Source organism: Ambystoma mexicanum, chromosome 6p (genome assembly GCF_040938575.1).
Source record: "Ambystoma mexicanum isolate Mex_15411 chromosome 6p, UKY_AmexF1_1, whole genome shotgun sequence".
Taxonomy (NCBI): domain Eukaryota; kingdom Metazoa; phylum Chordata; class Amphibia; order Caudata; family Ambystomatidae; genus Ambystoma; species Ambystoma mexicanum.
This window is the reverse complement of record NC_090935.1, coordinates 37504693-37524636: the sequence shown is the minus strand read 5'-3', so window position 1 is coordinate 37524636 and position 19944 is coordinate 37504693. Positions and strand designations below refer to the sequence as shown.

General features: G+C 49.9%; 1 protein-coding gene across 1 annotated transcript in view; it reads right to left on the bottom strand.

Moving 5' to 3' along the window:
- LOC138510868 (avidin-like) overlaps positions 1-19944 on the bottom strand; it is a 364525-nt gene that overhangs the window by 166114 nt on the left and 178467 nt on the right. Inside the window, exon 2 of the mRNA XM_069626528.1 lies at positions 17757-17958. Within this exon, the coding sequence (XP_069482629.1) occupies positions 17757-17958 (202 nt within the window). The remainder of the gene's footprint in view (positions 1-17756; positions 17959-19944) is intronic.

Here is a 19944-nt window from a genome sequence, read left to right as displayed (position 1 = left end):
AACCATGGGGATATGGTGGACACCCTCTCTCTGAACCATGGAGATATGGTGTACACCCTCTCTCTGAACAATGGGATTATGGTGGACCCCCACTCTCTGAACCATGGTACTATGGTTTACAACCTCTCTCATTTCCATGGGGATATGGTGAACACCCTCTCTCTGAACCATGGGGATATGGTGGACACCCTCTCTCTGAATAATGGGAATATGGGGGACACCCTCTGTCAGGTCGATGGGGATATGGTGAACACCCTCTCTCTGAACCATGGGGATATGGTGGACACCCTCTCTGAGATCCATGGAGATATGGTGGACATCCTCTCTGAGGTTCTTGGGGATATGGTGGAATACCCTCTCTCTGAACCATGGGAATATGGTGGGTACCATCTCTCAGATACATGGAGATATGGTGGACACCCTCTCTCTGAACAATGGGAATATGGTGAGCACCCTCTCTCAGATCGATGGAGATGTGGTGGACACCCTCTCTCTGAACAATGGGAATATGGTGGACAACCTCTTTCAGTTCCATGGGAATATGGCGGACCCCTCTCTATCTGAACCATGGGAACATGGTGGACACCTTCTCTCAGATCGATGTGGGTATGGGGGAGACCCTCTCTCTGAACCATGGGAATATGGTGGGCACCCTCTCTCAGATCAATGGAGATATGGTGGACACCTTCTCTCTGAACCATGGGACTATGGTGGACAACCTCTCATTTCCATGGGGATATGGCGAACACCCTCTCTTTGAACCATGGGGATATGGTGGATACCCTTATTCTCTGAATAATGGGAATATGGGGGACACCCTCTGTCAGTTCGATGGGGATATGGTGAACACCCTCTCTCTGAACCATGTGGATATGGTGGACACTCTCCCTGAGATCCATTGAGATATGGTGGACATCCTCTCTCAGGTTCTTGGGGATATGGTGGAATACCCTCTCTCTGAACCATGGGAATATGGTGAGCACCATCTCTCAGATACATGGAGATATGGTGGACACCCTCTCTCTGAACCATGGGAATATGGTGAGCACCCTCTCTCAGATCGATGGAGATGTGGTGGACACCCTCTCTCTGAACAATGGGAATATGGTGGACAACCTCTCTCAGATCCATGGGAATATGGCGGACCCCTCTCTATCTGAACCATGGGAAAATGGTGGACACCTTCTCTCAGATCGATGTGGGTATGGTGGAGACCCTCTCTCTGAACCATGGGAATATGGTGGGCACCCTCTCTCAGATCCATGGAGATATGGTGGACACCCTCTCTCTGAACCATGGGAATATGGCGGACACCCTCTCTCTGAACCATGGAGATATGGTGGACACCCACTCTCTGAACCATGGGGATATGGTGGACACCCTCTCTCTTAACCATGGGAATATGGTGGACACCCTCTCTCAGATCCATGGGAATGTGGTGGACCCTCTCTCTATTTGAACCATGGGAAAATGGTGGACACCCTCTCTCAGATCCATGGGAATATGGTGGATCCCCTCACTATCTGAACCATGGGAATATGGTGGGCACCCTCTCTCTGAACCATGGGAATATGGTGGACTCCCTCTCTCTGAACCATGGGAATATGGCGGACACCCATCTCTGAACCATGGGAATATCGTGGACACCCTCTCTCTGAACCCCGGGAATATGGTGGACACCCTCTCTCTGAACCATGGGAATATGGCAGACACCCTCTCTCATTTCCATGTGGATATGATGTACACCCTCGCTCTGAACCATGGGAATATGGTTTACACCTTCTCTCTGAACCATGGGGATATGGTGGACAACCTCTCTCTGAACCATGGGAATATGGTGGACCCCCTTTCTCTGAAACATAAGAACCATGGGATTATGGTGGACAACCTCTCTCATTTCCATGGGGATATGGTGTACACCCTCTCTCTGAACCATGGAGATATGGTGGACACCCTCTCTCTGAACCATGGGATTATGGTGGACACCCTCTCTCATTACAATGATGGGGATATGGTGGACCCCCTTTCTCTGAACTATGGGATTATGGTGGACAACCTCTCTCATTTCCATGGGGATATGGTGTACACCCTCTCCCTGAACCATGGGGATATGGTGGACACCCTCTCTCTGAACCATGGAGATATGGTGTACACCCTCTCTCTGAACAATGGGATTATGGTGGACCCCCACTCTCTGAACCATGGGGATATGGTGGACACCCTCTCTCTGAACCATGGGAATATGGCGGACCCACTTTCTCTGAACCATGGCACTATGGTTGACAACCTCTCTCATTTCCATGGGGATATGGTGTACACCCCCTCTCTGAACCATGGGGATATGGTGGACACCCTCTCTCTGAACCATGGTGATATGGTGTACACCCTCTCTCTGAACAATGGGATTATGGTGGACCCCCACTCTCTGAACCATGGGGATATGGTGGACACCCTCTCTCTGAACCATGGGGATATAGTGGACACCCTCTCTCTGAATAATGGGCATATGAGGGACACCCTCTGTCAGTTCGATGGAGATATGGTGAACACCCTCTCTCTGAACCATGGGGATATGGTGGACACCCTCTCTGAGATCCATGGAGATATGGTGGACATCCTCTCTGAGGTTCGTGGGGATATGGTGGAATACCCTCACTCTGAACCATGGGAATATGGTGGGTACCATCTCTCAGATACATGGAGATATGGTGGACACCCTCTCTCTGAACCATGGGAATATGGTGAGCACCCTCTCTCAGATCGATGGAGATGTGGTGGACACCCTCTCTCTGAACAATGGGAATATGGTGGACAACCTCTCTCAGATCCATGGGAATATGGCGGACCACTCTCTATCTGAACCATGGGAACATGGTGGACACCTTCTCTCATTACAATGGGGATATGGTGGACCCCCTTTCTCTGAACTATGGGATTATGGTGGACAACCTCTCTCATTTCCATGGGGATATGGTGTACACCCTCTCCCTGAACCATGGGGATATGGTGGACACCCTCTCTCTGAACCATGGAGATATGGTGTACACCCTCTCTCTGAACAATGGGATTATGGTGGACCCCCACTCTCTGAACCATGGTACTATGGTTTACAACCTCTCTCATTTCCATGGGGATATGGTGAACACCCTCTCTCTGAACCATGGGGATATGGTGGACACCCTCTCTCTGAATAATGGGAATATGGGGGACACCCTCTGTCAGGTCGATGGGGATATGGTGAACACCCTCTCTCTGAACCATGGGGATATGGTGGACACCCTCTCTGAGATCCATGGAGATATGGTGGACATCCTCTCTGAGGTTCTTGGGGATATGGTGGAATACCCTCTCTCTGAACCATGGGAATATGGTGGGTACCATCTCTCAGATACATGGGGATATGGCGAACACCCTCTCTTTGAACCATGGGGATATGGTGGATACCCTTATTCTCTGAATAATGGGAATATGGGGGACACCCTCTGTCAGTTCGATGGGGATATGGTGAACACCCTCTCTCTGAAGCATGTGGATATGGTGGACACTCTCTCTGAGATCCATTGAGATATGGTGGACATCCTCTCTCAGGTTCTTGGGGATATGGTGGAATACCCTCTCTCTGAACCATGGGAATATGGTGAGCACCATCTCTCAGATACATGGAGATATGGTGGACACCCTCTCTCTGAACCATGGGAATATGGTGAGCACCCTCTCTCAGATCGATGGAGATGTGGTGGACACCCTCTCTCTGAACAATGGGAATATGGTGGACAACCTCTCTCAGATCCATGGGAATATGGCGGACCCATCTCTATCTGAACCATGGGAAAATGGTGGACACCTTCTCTCAGATCGATGTGGGTATGGTGGAGACCCTCTCTCTGAACCATGGGAATATGGTGGGCACCCTCTCTCAGATCCATGGAGATATGGTGGACACCCTCTCTCTGAACCATGGGAATATGGTGGACACCCTCTCTCTGAACCATGGAGATATGGTGGACACCCACTCTCTGAACCATGGGGATATGGTGGACACCCTCTCTCTTAACCATGGGAATATGGTGGACACCCTCTCTCGGATCCATGGGAATGTGGTGGACCCTCTCTCTATTTGAACCATGGGAAAATGGTGGACACCCTCTCTCAGATCCATGGGAATATGGTGGATCCCCTCACTATCTGAACCATGGGAATATGGTGGGCACCCTCTCTCTGAACCATGGGAATATGGTGGACTCCCTCTCTCTGAACCATGGGAATATGGCGGACACCCATCTCTGAACCATGGGAATATCGTGGACACCCTCTCTCTGAACCCCGGGAATATGGTGGACACCCTTTCTCTGAACCATGGGAATATGGCAGACACCCTCTCTCATTTCCATGTGGATATGATGTACACCCTCGCTCTGAACCATGGGAATATGGTTTACACCTTCTCTCTGAACCATGGGAATATGGTGGACCCCCTTTCTCTGAACCATGTGAACCATGGGATTATGGTGGACAACCTCTCTCATTTCCATGGGGATATGGTGTACACCCTCTCTCTGAACCATGGAGATATGGTGTACACCCTCTCCCTGAACCATGGGGATATGGTGGACACCCTCTCTCTGAACCATGGAGATATGGTGTAAACCCTCTCTCTGAACAATGGGATTATGGTGGACCCCCTTTCTCTGAACCATGGTACTATGGTTTACAACCTCTCTCATTTCCAGGGGGATATGGTGAACACCCTCTCTCTGAACCATGGGAATATGGTGGACACCCTCTCTCTGAACCATGGGAATATGGCGGACACCCTCTCTCTGAATCATGGGAATATGGGGGACACCCTCTCTCTGACCCATGGGAATAGGGTGGACACCCGCTGTCAGGTCCATGGGGATATGTTGAACACCCTCTCTCGGAACCATGGGAAAATGGTGGACACCCTCTTTCAGATCCATGGGGATATGGTGGACTCCCTCTTTCTGATACATGGATATATGTTGGACACCCTCTCTCAGATCCATGAGGATATGGTGGACACCCTCTCTCAGGTCCATGGGAATATGGGGGACACTCTCTCTCTGAACCATGGGGATATGGTGGGCACCCTCTCTCAAATTTTTGGTGATATTGTGGACACCCTCTCTCTGAACCATGGGAATATGGTGTACACCCTCTCTCTGAACCATGGGGATATGGTGGACACCCTCTCTCTGAACCATGGGAATATGATGGCCACCCTCTCTCGGATCCATGGGAATGTGGTGGACCCTCTCTCTATTTGAACCATGGGAAAATGGTGGACACCCTCTCTCAGATCCATGGGAATATGGTGGATCCCCTCTCTATCTGAACCATGGGAATATGCTGTGCACCCTCTCTCTGAACCATGGGAATATGGTGGACTCCCTCTCTCTGAACCATGGGAATATGGCTGACACCCATCTCTGAACCATAGGAATATCGTGGACACCCTCTCTCTGAACCATGGGAATATGGTGGACACCCTCTCTCAGATCCATGGGAATATGGTGGATCCCCTCTCTATCTGAACCATGGGAATATGCTGTGCACCCTCTCTCTGAACCATGGGAATATGGTGGACTCCCTCTCTCTGAACCATGGGAATATGGCTGACACCCATCTCTGAACCATGGGAATATCGTGGACACCCTCTCTCTGAACCATGGGAATATGGTGGACACCCTCTCTCTGAACCATGGGAATATGGCGGACACCCTCTGTCTGAATCATGGGAATATGGGGGACACCCTCTCTCTGACCCATGGGAATAGGGTGGACACCCGCTGTCAGGTCCATGGGGATATGCTGAACAGCCTCTCTCGGAACCATGGGAAAATGGTGGACACCCTCTTTCAGATCCATGGGGATATGGTGGACTCCCTCTTTCTGATACATGGAGATATGTTGGACACCCTCTCTCAGATCCATGAGGATATGGTGGACACCCTCTCTCAGGTCCATGGGAATATGGTGGACACTCTCTCTCTGAACCATGGGGATATGGTGGGCACCCTCTCTCAAATTTTTGGTGATATTGTGGACACCCTCTCTCTGAACCATGGGAATATGGTGTACACCCTCTCTCTGAACCATGGGGATATGGTGTACACCCTCTCTCTGACCATGGGTTTATGGTGGACAGCCTCTCTCATTTCCATGGGGCTATGGTGTACACCCTCTCTCTGAACCATGGATATATGGTGTACACCCTCTCTCTGAACCATGGGAATATGGCTTACACCCTCTCTCATTTCCATGTGGATATGATGTACACCCTCGCTCTGAACCATGGGAATATGGTGGACACCTTCTCTCTGAACCATGGGGATATGGTGGACAACCTCTCTCTTTTCCATGGGGATAGGGTGTACACTCTCTCTCTGAACCATGGGAATATGGTGGACACACTCTCTCTAAACCATGGGGATACCCTCTCTCTGAACCATCGGGATATGGTGGACAACCTCTCTATTTTCCATGGGGATATGGTGTCCACCCTCTCTCTGAAGCATGGAAATATGGTGGACAACCTCTCTCAGATCCATGGGAATATGGCAAACTCCTCTCTATCTAAACCATGGGAAATGGTGGACACCCTCTCTCAGATCGATGTTGGTATGGTGGAGACCCTCTCTCTGAACCATGGGAATATGGTGGGCACCCTCTCTCAGATCCATGGAGATATGGTGCACACCCTCTCTCTGAACCATGGGAATATGGTGGACACCCTCTCTCGGATCCATGGGAATGTGGTGGACCCTCTTTCTATTTGAACCATGGGAAAATGGTGGACACCCTCTCTCAGATCCATGGGAATATGGTGGACCCCCTCTCTATCTGAACCATGGGGATATGGTGGGCACCCTCTCTAAGAACCATGGGGTTATGATGGACCCCCCTCGCTCTGAACCACCATGGGAATATGGTGGACACCCTCTCTCTGAACCATTGGAAAATGGTGGACACCCTCTCTCAGATCCATGGGGATATGGTGGACTCCCTCTTTCTGATACATGGAGATATGTTGGACGCCCTCTCTCAGATACATGGGAATATGGTGGACCCCCTTTCTCTGAACCATGGGAATATGGTGGACAACCTCTCTCATTTCCATGGGGATATGGTGAACACCCTCTCTCTGAACCATGGGGATATGGTAAACACCCTCTCTCTGAATAATGGGAATATGGGGGACACCCTCTGTCAGGTCGATGGTGATATGGTGAACACCCTCTCTCTGAACCATGGGAAAACGGTTGACACCCTCTCTCAGATCCATGGGGATATGGTGGACCCCCTCTTTCTGATACATGGAGATATGTTGGAGGCCCTCTCTCAGATCCATGGGAATATGGTGGACCCCCTTTCTCTGAACCATGGGATTAGGGTGGACAACCTCTCTCATTTCCATGGGGATATGATGAACACCCTCTCTCTGAACCATGAGGATATGGTGGACACCCTCTCTCTGAATAATGGGAATATGGCGGACACCCTCTGTCAGTTCGATGGGCATATGGTGGACACCCTCTCTGAGATCCATGGAGATATGGTGGACATCCTCTCTCAGGTTCTAGGGGATATGGTGGAATACCCTCTCTCTGAACCATGGGAATATGGTGGGTACCATCTCTCAGATACATGGCGATATGGTGGACACCCTCTCTCTGAACCATGGGAATATGGTGAGCACCTGCTCTCAGATCGATGGAGATGTGGTGGACACCCTCTCTCTGAACAATGGGAATATGGTGGACAACCTCTCTCAGATCCATGGGAATATGGCGGACCCCTCTCTATCTGAACCATGAGAAAATGGTGGACACCTTCTCTCAGATCGATGTGGGTATGGTGGAGACCCTCTCTCTGAACCATGGGAATATGGTGGGCACCCTCTCTCAGATCCATGGAGATAGGGTGGACACCCTCTCTCTGAACCATGGGGATATGGTGTACACTCTGTCTCTGAACCATGGAGATATGGTGGACACCCACTCTCTGAACCATGGGGATATGGTGGACACCCTCTCTCTGAACCATGGGAATATGGTGGACACCCTCTCTCGGATCCATGGGAATGTGGTGGACGCTCTTCCTATTTAAACCATGGGAAAATGGTGGACACCCTCTCTCAGATCCATGGGAATATGGTGGATCCCCTCACTATCTGAACCATGGAAATATGGTGGGCACCCTCTTTCTGAACCATGGCAATATGGTGGACTCCCTCTCTCTGAACCATGGGAATATGGCGGACACCCATCTCTAAACCATGGGAATATCGTGGACACCCTCTCTCTGAACCATGGGAATATGGTGGACACCCTCTCTCTGAACAATGGGAATATGGCGGACACCATCTCTCTGAATCATGGGAATATGGGGGACAACCTCTCTCTGAACCATGGGAATAGGGTGGACACCCGCTGTCAGGTCCATGGGGATATGGTGAACACCCTCTCTCTGAACCATGGGAATATGGTGGACACCCTCTCTCTGAACCATGGGAATATCGTGGACGCCCTCTCTCTGAACCATGGGAATATGGTGGACACCCTCTCTCTGAACCATGGGAATATGGCGGACACCCTCTCTCTGAATCATGGAGATATGTTGGACACCCTCTCTCAGATCCATGAGGATATGGTGGACACCCTCTCTCAGGTCCATGGGAATATGGTAGACACTCTCTCTCTGAACCATGGGGATATGGTGGGCACCCTCTCTCAAATTCTTGCTGATATTGTGGACACCCTCTCTCTGAACCATGTAAATATGGTGTACACCCTCTCTCTGAACCACGGGGATATGGTGTACACCCTCTCTCTGAACCATGGGAATATGGTGGACACCCTCTCTCTGAACCATGGGGATATGGTGGACACCCTCTCTGAGATCCATTGAAATGTGGTGGACATCCTCTCTCAGGTTCTTGGGGATATGGTGGAATACCCTCTCTCTGAACTATGGGAATATGGTGGGTACCATCTCTTAGAAACATGGAGATATGGTGAACACCCTCTCTCTGAACCATGGGAATATGGTGAGCACCCTCTCTCAGATCGATGGAGATGTGGTGAACACCCTCTCTCTGAACCATGGAAATATGGTGGACAACCTCTCTCAGATCCATGGGAATATGGCGAACTCCTCTCCATCTAAACCATGGGAAATGGTGGACACCCTCTCTCAGATCGATGTTGGTATGGTGGAGACCCTCTCTCTGAACCATGGGAATATGGTGGGCAGCCTCTCTCAGATCCATGGAGATATGGTGTACACCCTCTCTCTGAACCATGGGAATATGGTGGACACCCTCTCTCGGATCCATGGGAATGTGGTGGACCCTCTTTCTATTTGAACCATGGGAAAATGGTGGACACCCTCTCTCAGATCCATGGGAATATGGTGGACCCCCTCTCTATTTGAACCATGGGGATATGGTGGGTACTCTTTCTCTGAACCATGGGAAAATGGTGGACACCCTCTCTCTGAACCATTGGAAAATGGTGGACACCCTCTCTCAGATCCATGGGGATATGGTGGACTCCCTCTTTCTGATACATGGAGATATGTTTGACACCCTCTCTCAGATACATGGGAATATGGTGGACCACCCTTTCTCTGAACCATGGGATTATGGTGGACAACCTCTCTCATTTCCATGGGGATATGGTGAACACCCTCTCTCTGAACCATGGGGATATGGTGAACACCCTCTCTCTGAATAATGGGAATATGGGGGACACCCTATGTCAGGTCGATGGGGAAATGGTGGACACCCTCTCTGAGATCCATGGAGATATGGTGGACATCCTCTCTCAGGTTCTTGGGGATATGGTGGAAAACCCTCTCTCTGAATCATGGGAATATGGTGGGTACCATCTCTCAGATACATGGCAATATGGTGGACACCCTCTCTCTGAACCATGGGAATATGGTGAGCAACCTCTTTCAGATCGATGGAGATGTGGTGGACACCCTCTCTCTGAACAATGGGATTATGGTGGACAACCTCTCTCAGATCCATGGGAATATGGCGGACCCCTCTCTATCTGAACCATGGGAAAATCGTGGACACCTTCTCTCAGATCGATGTGGGTATGGTGGAGACCCTCTCTCTGAACCATGGGAATATGGTGGGCACCCTCTCTCAGATCCATGGAGATATGGTGGATACCCTCTCTCTGAACCATGGGGATATGGTGTACACTCTGTCTCTGAACCATGGAGATATGGTGGACACCCACTCTCTGAACCATGTGGATATGGTGGACACCCTCTCTCTGAACCATGGGAATATGGTGGACACCCTCTCTCGGATCCATGGGAATGTGGTGGACCCTCGCTCTATTTGAACCATGGGAAAATGGTGGACACCCTCTCTCAGATCCATGGGAATATGGAGGATCCCCTCTCTATCTGAACCATGGGAATATGGTGGGCACCCTCTCTCTGAACCATGGGAATATGGTGGACTCCCTCTCTCTGAACCACGGGAATATGGTGGACACCCTCTCCCTGAACCATGGGGATATAGTGGACACCCTCTCTCAGATTCTTGGGGATATGATGGACACCCTCTCTCTGAACCATGGGAATATGGTGGACACACTCTCTCTGAACCATGGGGATACCCTCTCTCTGAACCATCGGGATATGGTGTACACCCTCTCTCTGAACCATGGGAATATGGTGGACACCTCTCATTTCCATGGGGATATGGTGTACACCCTCTCTGTGAACCATGGGGATATGGTGTACACCCTTTCTCTGAACCATGGGAATATGGTGGACAGCCTCTCTCTGAACCATGGGAATATGGTGGACACCCTCTCTCTGAACCATGGGGATATGTTGGACACCCCCTCTCAGATCCATGGGAATATGGCGGGCACCCTCTCTCTGAACCATGGGAATATGGGGTAGACCCTCTGTCTGAACCATGGGAATATGGTGGACACCCTCTCTCTGTACCATGGGGATATGCTGACCACCCTCTCTCTGAACCATGGGGATATAGTGTACACCCTCTCTCTGAACCATGGGAATATGGTGGACACCCTCTCTCTGTACCATGGGGATATGGTGACCACCCTCTCTCATTTCCATGGGGATATGGTGTACACCCTCTCTCTGAACCATGGGGATATGGTGTACACCCTCTCTCTGAATCATGGGAATATGGGGGACACCCTCTCTCTGTACAATGGGAATATGGTGGACACCCTCTGTCAGGTCCATGGGGATATGGTGGACACCCTCTCTGAGATCTATGGAGATATGGTGGACACACTCTTTCAGGTTTTTGGGGATATGGTGGAATACCCTCTCTCTGAACCATGGGAATATGGGGCACACCCTCTCTCTGAACCATGGGAATATGGCGGGCACCTTCTCTCATATCCATGGAGATATGGTGGACACCCTCTCTCTGAACCATTGGAATATGGCGTGCACCCTCTCCGATATCCATGGAGATATGGTGGACACCCTCTCTCTGAAACATGGGAATATGGTGGGCACCCTCTCGCAGTTCCATGGAGATATGGTGGACACCCTCTCTCTGAACCATGGGAATATGGTGTGAACCCTCTCGCAAATCCATGGAGATATGGTGGACACCCTCTCTCTGAACCATGGAGATATGGTGGACACCCTCTCTCTGAACCATGGGGATATTCTGGACACCCTCTCTCTGAACCATGGGAATATGGTGGACACCCTCTCCCTGAACCATGGGGATATGGTGGACACCCTCGCTCTGAACCATGGGGATATTCTGGACACCCTCTCTCTGAACCATGGGAATATGGTGGACACCCTCTCCCTGAACCATGGGGATATGGTGGACACCCTCTCTCAGATACATGGGGATATGGTGGACACCCACTCTCTGAACCATGGGAATATGGTGGACACCCTCTCTCAGATCCATGGGAATATGGTGGACCCCCTCTCTATCTGAACCATCGGAAAATGGTGGACACCCTCTCTCAGATCCATGGGGATATGGTGGACACCCTCTCTCTGAACCATGGGAATATGGTGGGCACCCTCTCGCAGTTCCATGGAGATATGGTGGACACCCTCTCTCTGAACCATGGGAATATGGTGGGAACCCTCTCACAAATCCATGGGGATATGGTGGATACCCTCTCTCTTAACCATATGAATATGGTGGACACCCTCTCTCTGAACCATGGAGATATGGTGGACACCCTCTCTCTGAACCATGGGGATATGGTGGGCACCCTCTCTCTGAACCATGGGAATATGGTGAACACCCTCTCCCTGAACCATGGGGATACGGGGGACACCCTCTCTCAGATTCTTGGGGATATGATGGACACCCTCTCTCTGAACCATCGGGATATGGTGGACACCCTCTCTGAGACCCATGGAGATATGATGGACATCCTCTCTCAGGTTCTTGGGGATATGGTGGAATACCCTCTCTCTGAACCATGGGAATATGGTGGGTACCATCTCTCAGATACATGGAGAAATGGTGGACACCTTCTCTCTGAACCATGGGAATATGGTGAGCACCCTCTCTCAGATCGATGGAGATGTGGTGGACACCCTCTCTCTGAACGATGGGAATATGGTGGACAACCTCTTTCAGATCCATGGGAATATCGCGGACCCCTCTCTATCTGAACCATGGGAAAATGGTGGACACCTTCTCTCAGATCGATGTGGGTATGGTGGAGACCCTCTCTCTGAACCATGGGAATATGGTGGGCACCCTCTCTCAGATCCATGGAGATATGGTGGACACCCTCTCTCTGAACCATGGGGAAATGGTGTACACTCTCTCTCTGAACCATGGGGATATGGTGGGCACCCTCTCTCAGATCCATGGAGATATGGTGGACACCCTCTCTCTGAACCATGGGGATATGGTGTACACTCTGTCTCCGAACCATGGAGATATGGTGGACACCCTCTCTCTGAACCATGGGAATATGGTGGACACCCTCTCTCGGATCCATGGGAATGTGGTGGACCCTCGCTCTATTTGAACCATGGGAAAATGGTGGACACCCTCTCTCAGATCCATGGGAATATGGAGGATCCCCTCTCTATCTGAACCATGGGAATATGGTGGGCACCCTCTCTCTGAACCATGGGAATACGGTGGACTCCCTTTCTCTGTACCACGGGAATATGGTGGACACCCTCTCCATGAACCATGGGGATATAGGGGACACCCTCTCTCAGATTCTTGGGGATATGATGCACACCCTCTCTCTGAACCATGGGGATATGGTGGACACCCTCTCTGAGATCCATGGAGATATGGTGGACATCCTCTCTCAGGTTCTTGGGGATATGGTGGAATACCCTCTCTCTGAACCATGCAAATATGGTGGGTACCATCTCTCAGATACATGGAGCTATGGTGGACACCCTCTCTCTGAACCATGGGAAAATGGTGGACATCCTCTCTCAGATCCATGGGGATATGGTGGACACCCTCTCTCTGAACAATGGGAATATGGTGGACAACCTCTCTCAGATCCATGGGAATATGGCGGACCCCTCTCTATCTGAACCATGGGAAAATGGTGGACACCTTCTCTCAGATCGATGTGGGTATGGTGGAGACCCTCTCTCAGGTTCTTGGGGATATGGTGGAATACCCTCTCTCTGAACCATGGGAATATGGTGGGTGCCATCTCTCAGATACATGGAGATATGGTGGACACCCTCTCTCTGAACCATGGGAATATGGTGAGCACCCTCTCTCAGATCGATGGAGATGTGCTGGACACCCTCTCTCTGAACGATGGGAATATGGTGGACAACCTCTCTCAGATCCATGGGAATATGGCGGACCCCTCTCTATATGAACCATGGGAATATGGTGAGCACCCTCTCTCAGATCGATGGAGATGTGGTGGACACCCTCTCTCTGAACAATGGGAATATGGTGGACAACCTCTCTCAGATCCATGGGAATATGGCGGACCCCTCTCTATCTGAACCATGGGAATATGGTGGGCACCCTCTCTCAGATCCATTGAGATATGGTGGACACCCTCTCTCTGAACCATGGGGATATGGTGTACACTCTGTCTCTGAACCATGGAGATATGGTGTACATCCACTCTCTGAACCATGGGGATATGGTGGACACCCTCTCTCTGAACCATGGGAATATGGTGGACACCCTCTCTCGGATCCATGGGACTGTGGTGGACCCTCTCTCTATTTGAACCATGGGAAAATGGTGGGACACTCTCTCTCAGATCCATGGGAATATGGTGGATCCCCTCTCTATCTGAACCATGGGAATATGGTGGGCACCCATCTCTGAACCATGGGAATATCGTGGACACCCTCTCTCTGAACCATAGGAATATGGTGGACACCCTCTCTCTGAACCATGGGAATATGGCGGACACCCTCTCTCTGAATCATGGGAATATGGGGGACACCGTCTCTCTGAACCATGGGAATAGGGTGGACACCCGCTGTCAGGTCCATGGGGAAATGGTGAACACCCTCTCTCGGAACCATGAGAAAATGATGGACACCCTCTCTCGGAACCATGGGGATATGGTGGACACCCTCTCTCTGAACCATGGGAATATGGTGTGCACCCTCTCTCTGAACCATGGGGATATGGTGTACACCTTTTCTCTGACCATGGGATTATGGTGGACAGCCTCTCTCATTTCCATGTGGATATGATGTACACCCTCGCTCTGAACCATGGGAATATGGTGGACACTTTCTCTCTGAACCATGGGGATATGGTGGAAAACCTCTCTCTTTTCCGTGGTGATAGGGTGTACACCCTCTCTCTGAACCCTGGGAATATGGTGGACACACTCTCATTTCCATGGGGATATGGTGTACACCCTCTCTGTGAACCATGGGTATATGGTGTACACCCTTTCTCTGAATCATGGGAATATGGTGGACAGCCTCTCTCTGAACCATGGGAATATGGTGGACACCCTCTCTCTGAACCATGGGGATATGGTGGACACCCTCTATCAGATCCATGGGAATATGGTGGGCACGCTCTCTCTGAACCATGGGAATATGGGGTAACCCTCTGTCTGAACCATGGGAATATGGTGGACACCCTCTCTCTGTACCATGGGGATATGGTGACCACCCTCTCTCTGAACCATGGGGATATGGTGTACACCCTCTCTCTGAACCATGGGAATATGGTGGACACCCTCTCTCATTTCCATGGGGATATGGTGTACACCCTCTCTCTGAACCATGGGGATATGGTGTACAACCTCTCTCTGAACCATGGGAATATGGGGGACACCCTCTCTCTGAATGATGGGAATATGGTGGACACCCTCTGTCAGGTCCATGGGGGTATGGTGAACACCCTCTCTCTGAACAATGGGCATATGGGGGACACCCTCTCTCTGAATGATGGGAATATGGTGGACACTCTCTGTCAGGTCCATGGGGATATGGTGAACACCCTCTCTCTGAACCATGGGGATATGGTGGACACCCTCTCTCAGATACATGGAGATATGGTGGACACCCTCTCTCTGAACCATGGAAATATGGGGCACACCCTCTCTCTGAACCATGGGAATATGGCGGGCACCCTCTCTCATGTCCATGGAGATATGGTGGACACCCTCTCTCTGAACCATGGTGGACACCCTCTCTCTGAACCATGGGAATATGGTGGGAACCCTCTCGCAAATCCATGGAGATATGGTGGACACCCTCTCTCTGAACCATAGGAATATGGTGGACACCCTATCTCTGAACCATGGAGGTATGGTGGACACCCTCTCTCTGAACCATGGGGATATTCTGGACACCCTCTCTCTGAACCATGGGAATATGGTGGACACCCTCTACCTGAACCATGGGGATATGGTGGACACCCTCTCTCAGATCCATGGGGATATGGTGGACACCCTCTCTCTGAACCATGGGAATATGGTGGACACCCTCTCTCAGATCCATGGGAATATGGTGGACCCCCTCTCTATCTGAACCATGGGAAAATGGTGGACACCCTCTCTCAGATCCATGGGGATATGGTGGACACCCTCTCTCTGAACCATGGGGATATGGTGGACACCCTCTCTCTGAACCATCGGAATATGGTGGGCACCCTCTCGTAGTTCCATGGAGATATGGTGGACACCCTCTCTCTGAACCATGGGAATATGGTGGGAACCCTCTCGCAAATCCATGGAGATATGGTGGACACCCTCTCTCTGAACCAAAGGAATATGGTGGACACCCTCTCTCTGAACCATGGAGATATGGTGGACACCGTCTCTCTGAACCATGGGGATATGGTGGGCACCCTCTCTCTGAACCATGGGAAAATGGTGGACACCCTCTCCCTGAACCATGAGGATATGGGGGACACCCTCTCTCAGATTCTTGGGGATATGATGGACACCCTCTCTCTGAACCATGGGAATATGGGGGACAACCCCTCTCAGATCCATGAAGACATGGTGGATACCCCCTCTCTGAACCATGGGAATATGGTGGACACCCTCTCTCAGATCCATGGAGATGCTGTGTGCAAGCTCGCTGTGAAGCATGCAGATGTGGGGACAGGCTCTCTCTAAACTATAGAGGAGTGGAGGACATCCTTTCTGTGAACTATTGGAAAGTGGCAGGCATGGTCCAATGGACTATGGAGATGCAGTGGACATGATGTGTGGGCCATGAGGCGTGGTGCATATACTCTCTATGAATGATGGTGATGTGGTGGGCATGTCTCTCAGAACCATGGAGCTGTGAACATAATGACGCTGGATGCAAGTTCTCTGAAGCAAGCCTATGTATTGGATACACTCCTTCTGAACCATGGATATGTGGCGGGTAAGCCCTCTGTGAACTCTAGTAATGTGGTAGACTTGTTTTCTGCATGATCGTGTAGCTGTGTTGGACATCCTCCCTTAACCATGTAGCTGTGGTGGACATCCTCCCTCCCAGATCACGTAGCTGTGTTGGACAAGCTCTTTTAACCAAGTGGATCTGGTGGACATTCTCTCTCACAGATCAGGAAGCAATGGTGGTAATCTTACCACAAGCACCATCATTGGAGTTCAGCACTCTCTTCCCATTACAAGAAGCACTGGAAATGAGCCTGCCAGGTAGTCCCCTAGGACGACCACCCTTAGCAAACTATCCACCCCTCTAGCCAGGTGCACATAGGGAGGGGGGCAGACGCCTACATCCTCCAGGGGAACTCCCTGGAACCTCTTATCCCATACCATGGGAAGATATTTGAAGCATCTAAAGTGCCTTGGTCTGGCCAGGCACTTTCTGTTCTATTACTGGGCTCCTAAAAGTGCTGCGGCGTGGCCAAAAGGAGACATTCTTGACAACAGCATTTGGAATTTAAAACTGAGAGACGGAATGAAGCATTGTGCACAGTTAAGCGTAATTATGTAAGGTGGGGAGAAGACTTTAGGCAGAACCCAAGGAGGTATCACTGTAGAGAGGGCTGAGCCCGTTGTGCAGTGACCAGTAAAACCCAGTCAAGTTCTTACAATGTCTAGAAAGCACATGCATGTGTAATTAACACAAAATAATTCATTGTAGTCGTGATCTTTTCAGAATTATTTTGGAAATTCTGTTTGAATTTTATGACTTGGCTGGTTGAAAAGTACAGCTCTAGAAAGGAAGGAGAAAGGAATGCGAACAAAGAGTTTCCACATGGTAGAGGTGGCTATAAAACTAGCTAGATAAATAATCACCTGTAAAGTTCCATTTAATTAGCATCCCAAACGTTGGTTCACTTCCTTTCTGTTGGCAGCCAATCAGAGGGGACTCAATGATGGTTGTGTTCGTTGAAGCTACGGCCGTCAGGTAGGATCCACGGAACACTCCGTTGGAGTCAACGTTCCCAATAGTCATGGTTGAGCCAAGGTCATTTAGCCATGTTCCGGAGAGATTGCACTGCATAAGGATAGGGAGCATTAATAGACTGTGGTAGGCCTGTCTTTACAAGTCAATGGCCAGGTGGGCCCCTGCATAATTCAGTTCCTCCCTTCTCCTGTCCATTACATGCAGCAGACACATCCACTCAGAGTCTGTGATCTCACTCTCACTACCATAGTCCCCCTTCACACATGTCCTGCCCACCCTGCAATCCCTTTCCGATCTGATCCTGAACTCCACATTTCACATACCATGCCATCGCAATTATCATTCCTCAATGGACCACTTGCCTGATCTGCCTCCATTAATTGACCCCGGCTCACTTCAGGCTCTTGCCCATCTCAGTTCATGGCATTCCTTTTGACTACTAAGCTGTCCATGTGGACACCCCATCAACTCCTGGGGTAAGAGGGTCAGCATTATTATTACGGGTCATTTGCCAATTTTCAGGTTCCCTGTTTCCTATGTCCTCTCTAGGAAAGCTTGGTTACAAAAATGTAATGAGTACAAGTCTATAAATGGAGAGTTTTTTGGCTTTCTAGCTATTTCTGATCTGCCATGCACCAGTGCCTAATGGGCGTCTTCTATGGCTTGCTGGCTTCTTCTTGTCTACCTTCAACCGGTGCCTTCAAGGGTATAAATGGAAACTTCTTTGGCTTACTGGTTTCTTCTGATCTACCACAAACCAGTGTCTACAAATGGATACTTTTATGGCTGCTGGTTTCTTCTGGTCAATCATGCACTGGTACCTACAAGACTATAAATGGACCCTTATTGGCTTGCTGTCTTCTATTGGCCCACCATACACAAGAGCCGTCTTTGGCTTGATGTCTTCTATTGGCCCACCATGCACAAGAGCCGTCATTGGCGTCTTCTAAGCACCATTGCCTACACAACCACAAATGGATCTTTCTATGCTTTGCTGATTTTTCTGGCCTTCTGCACACTGGTGGCTACAAGACTAAAAATGGACCCTTCTTTGGATGTCTGGCTTCTTTTGGTCTACAGCACATCTGTGCCTACAATAATATAAATAGACCCTTCTTTGGATGTCTAGCTTCTTCTGGGCTTTTGCACATCTGTGCCTACAAGACTAAAAATGGACCCTTCTTTGGATGTCTGGCTTCTTCTGGTCTTTTGCAATCTGTGCCTACAAGACTATAAATTGACCCGTCTTTGGAAGTCTGGCTTCTTCTGGTCTACCGTACATCTGTGCCTACAATACTATAAATAGACCCTTATTTGAATGTCTGGCTTCTTCCGGTCTTCTGCGTACTGGTGCCTACAAGACTATAAATTGACCCTTCTTTGAATGTTAGGCTTCTTCTGGTCTTTTGCACATCTGTGCCTACAAGACTATAAATGGACCCTTCTTTGGATGTCTGGCTTCTTCTGGTCTACCGCACATCTGTGCCTATAAGACTATAAATGGACTCTTCTTTTGATGTCTGGCTTCTTCTGGTCCACTGCACATCTGTGACTACAGGGTTATAATTGGACCCTTCTTTGGATTTTTGGCTTCTTCTGGTCTGCCGCACATTTTTGCCTACAAGAATACAAATGGACCTTCTATGGATTTCAGGCTTATTCTGGTTTACCGCACATCTGTGCCTACAAGACTATAAATGGAGCCACCTTTGGATTTCTGGCTTTTTCTGGTCTACTGCACATCTGTGCCTACAAGAGTATAAATGGACCCTTCTTTGGATGTCTGGATTCTTCTGGTCTACCGCATATCTGTGCCTACAAGCCTATAAATGGACCCCATCTTTGACTTTTTGGTTTCTTGTGGTCTACAGGATGGCCCTGCCTACAGGTCTATACTTGGCTCCTTTTTTGTCTTTCTGGCTCCTTATGGTCTCTCATGCACCAGTGCCTACAATACTATAAACACCACCTTCTCTGGCTTTTTCTGGTCTTCTGCACACTGGTGCCTACAATACTATAAATTGACCCTTCTTTGGGGATTTGTGGCTTATTCTGGTCTTCTGCACATCTGTGCCT